The sequence below is a fragment of the Leopardus geoffroyi genome, chromosome A1, assembly GCF_018350155.1.
Source record: "Leopardus geoffroyi isolate Oge1 chromosome A1, O.geoffroyi_Oge1_pat1.0, whole genome shotgun sequence".
In the NCBI taxonomy this organism is placed as follows: domain Eukaryota; kingdom Metazoa; phylum Chordata; class Mammalia; order Carnivora; family Felidae; genus Leopardus; species Leopardus geoffroyi.
This window is the reverse complement of record NC_059326.1, coordinates 121,617,867-121,621,490: the sequence shown is the minus strand read 5'-3', so window position 1 is coordinate 121,621,490 and position 3,624 is coordinate 121,617,867. Positions and strand designations below refer to the sequence as shown.

At 57.8% G+C, this 3,624-nt stretch overlaps 1 protein-coding gene across 1 annotated transcript; it reads right to left on the bottom strand.

Annotated features, from left to right (window-relative positions):
• Nucleotides 1-241: 241 nt before the first annotated feature.
• POU4F3 (POU class 4 homeobox 3) lies at nt 242-2,941 on the bottom strand. The gene is given in 3 exon segments (XM_045484837.1): nt 242-1,719; nt 1,721-2,383; nt 2,701-2,941. Coding segments are annotated over 3 exon segments (1,017 nt in total). The 5' UTR covers nt 2,821-2,941; the 3' UTR covers nt 242-1,485.
• Between the last annotated feature and the right edge of the window lie 683 nt (nt 2,942-3,624).

Genomic DNA, 3,624 nt, shown 5'->3' with positions numbered 1-3,624 from the left:
GGTCCAGAGAAGAACGGCCAGCTCTCCCTAGAGGAGATCTGAGTGAGAAGGTGCAGCTGCGTGGAAGAGGCGAGAGATGGCCAGACGCTGGCCTGCCAGAAGCGAGAACCCAGCCCTTATGGGTCCTCACTATTAAATCCTTTCCAAGACTAGTACTCCTTAGCCTCTGAGAAAGAAAAGCACTGTGATTCGGGTTGAAAAATAAAGCATTTATTTTAGGAGTTAATTCAAGGCATAAATAGAGAAGAAAACTTAATATTTTATTTGTATCTATTTGGAGAACAAAACCAAGGTCACACAGCAACACGCGAATTACATGAAGCAACGAAAGATAAAATGTGGTGGGGCCAGAGGGATGGCGGTGAGAAGGGTCCAGGCCAGCAGTCTGGCTCCTCTTTCCGCTCCAAATCACAAGTGAACCTTCACCAGGAGACACCCATGTAAGGGGGATGGAAAGAAGCAGAGTTAAATAAATAATAGCCAATAACAATGCTAACAACAACAACAACAATAATAAAATCGCAATGAGGTTAGATGTGTTGGAAGGACTTGCATATGATTCAGAGAAGTTACAATTACTTTCGAAAAGCCGCCTCTATGCTGCGCTGGAAATCTGGCTGCAGGAGCGAGCTGGGGGCAGGGAGTCCTCAGTCCGACCGGAACACTACCAATCCCACCCCTCCAGCAGGCAGTAGTCACCCCCTCAAACACCATCAGATCTTGGAGGATGCGCTAGAGCAGTTGCCGGCTGTTGCTTGCAACCAGCTTTGAGATCCCGGCATTTTCAGTCGCCAAAATTGAGCCCATCTTTTAGGGAGCCCGACTTACCGCAGAGAACAGCTGGGACCTCGCAACTTCACGCACACTTTCCCTGAACCTAGTCCGTGCTACCTTAGAGAACTTACAGCAAACCAAAGGATGAGATGGATAGAATTTAGGAGAGGAAAGGAGTATAAGGCTATCCTTTGGAAACATACATGTATTTTATATACTCTAAATAAATCTCCAGTACATGTTTGTGCCCCAGTTAGACTTTGTATTAGTGTTTATCACTGCCTTCCCATCCCTTCACCTTTGTCTAATCACGCTTAGCAAAGTGGCGCCTTCACCCCGGAGTAGTGCGGTCGGGGCCAGTTCACTGTCCCCTGCATTGGGGCTCCTGCCCTGTGGTTTCGCAGTCCAGCGCGCGAGGGAGATTTTTCAGCACCACGGACAGCGCCTGCCACTCCGGGCCTGCCCTTCAGGAATTTTTTTCTTAGCGCCATAACTTTTCAGGTGGGAATGGAAAGGAAAGAAGAGAAAGAGAAGTCCGGGAGGCAACCAGGTAGGATAAAGGGGAAAGTCTGTGGCTTCGGGGGAGACAGCCTGACCTGCCAGGAAACGTCTTGGAGTTCCCCATAACCGTTCCCCCCCCACACACACTCTGGGGGGTGGCATACACTCCGCTCTCCCGGCCCCGGCCCCGGACGCCGCGCCCCGCCGCAGTCAGTGGACCGCCGAGTACTTCATTCGTTTCTGTTTCTGTCTCTGGTTGCAAAACCAGACCCTCACCACGTTCTTTTTAAGGTCCAGTTTCTCAGCAATGGCCGCGATCTTCTCGGATGAGGGCCGCGGCTGGATAGCGAAGTAGGCCTCGAGCGAGCGCTTCTCCGGCGCTGCGATGGACGTGCGTTTGCGCTTCCGCTCACTGCCGTTGAAGAGCTCTGGCTTGCTGTTTTTTTTCTCGATAGGCGGCCTCGGCTTCCTCCAGCCAGGCCTGGAGCACCGGCTTGAGCGCGATCATGTTGTTGTGGGAGAGAGTGAGAGACTCGAACCTGCAAATGGTGCTCTGGCTGAGCGAGCCTACGCCGGGGATCTTGAGGTTGGCTAGAGCCGCACCCACGTCCGCCTGGGTCACTCCCAGCTTGATGCGCCGTTGCTTGAAGCGCTCGGCGAAGGCCTCGAGCTCTCGCGGGTCCGACTCCACGTCGCTGAGGCACGCGGGCATGGCGGTGTGAGGCGCCACGGCGTGTGGGTGACTCATGCCCATGGCCTGGTGCAGGTGGCCCATGGCGCCCAGGTGGTGCGGGTGGATCTGCGCCGGCATCACCGAGTGCTCGGGGGCGCCCAAACCGCTCACGCTCAGCGTGGGAGAGATGTGCTCTAGCAGGTCGCCCTCGAGGCCCTGGTGCACGGCGTGGTGTGGGTGTGAGGTGAGCGCGGCCGGGTGGGATATGGGCACGGTGGACGAAGTGGACGTGCAGGGCACGCTGCTCATGGTATGATAGGTGGCGTCGGGCTTGAACGGATGGTTCTTGCCGTGGGAGACGATATCCACCGCCGCCAGAGCTTCGGCGCGTGCCAGCAGGCTCTCATCAAAGCTTCCAAATATATTACCCTGCAGCTGCAAGCGAGAAGGCGCACAGCACGGTCAGTGGGGAATACTGTCAACTCAGGATTAAAACACATTTTCAAGCAACCGAGATGCCTCTCCTCAAAGCCCAGGTCATAAAAATTAATACGGAGACAGAGGCTTTGCTGGAACAGACGTGTGGATCAGAGAGACATGAATGAGAGAGAGAGCGCGCCGGGAGAGAGCGCGGGGGAGACAAGGAGAGGGGTTCAGACAGCGGCGATTGTTCTGGGCGACATGAAAAAAACATGAAGCTAGTGCCTGTCAAAAAATGTGCCTTAGAGCGGTAATTATGCTCCAGTACGTACCTGCGGGGCTGGGAGACAGACTCGGCGCATGGCCTCGGAACCGGAGTGCAGGCTGGAGAATTTGGGTTCTTGAAGCACCGGATGCATGCCGAAAGGCTGCTTGGCGTTCATGGCCATCATCTTCGCGCGCCTGGCAGGGAGGCAGCGAGGGACATGGATCGGGCTCGTCTCGCTCGCTCGCCGCGCTCCAAGTGAGCGCCGCTCAGCGCCCGCGCTCCCCTCGCCCTCTCGCTCGCTGCCTCCCCTCTCCCCCACCTGCTTCTTCACTCATCTTACAAGCAGCCTGCCAGGAAGGGCCCGGGCGCGCGCAGGCGTGCTCACGCGCCCGGGACTCGCAGGGGCGGCCCGGGAGGCGAGGCCAGGCAGCAGCTCTAGGCGCGCGTCTGTGCGCCCGCCACAGCCGCCCCCGCCACAGCATTTATACCCCAGTCGGGCCTGGCCTCTCCGGGCCTGCCCCGCCCCGCCTGGCTCCAGGCCGGCAGACCTTCCGGATTGTTTCTTCTTGGTGGACTAGTTTCCCCCAAAGTCTCAAACCTCTCCATCCTGTCCCAACTCGCACTGCCCAGATCGAAGGGCAGCCACGGCCTGAGTGGGTCCAGGAAGCTGACCCTTCTACACACACACACACACACACACACACACACACACACACACTCCTTGTCGGCCTCGCTGCCGCCAAACTGCCCATTTCCAGGGCGCTCCTGGCCCCACGCCCGAGCCGTCCACCAGAGTCCGGCCCCGCGGCTCAGCGAAGAGGCGCCTCCAAGCGCCCAGACGGGCTCCAGGGAGGGTGAGGGGCTGCCAGAATGAGCCCCAGGTGACCCCAATCGCCCGGCGGGGTGGAAATGGGGGAAATAAACGTCTGCCGGGTCCTGGAGACCAGCGGCTTCCTCCCAACGCTGGCAGTTCTGGCCTTCGCTAAAG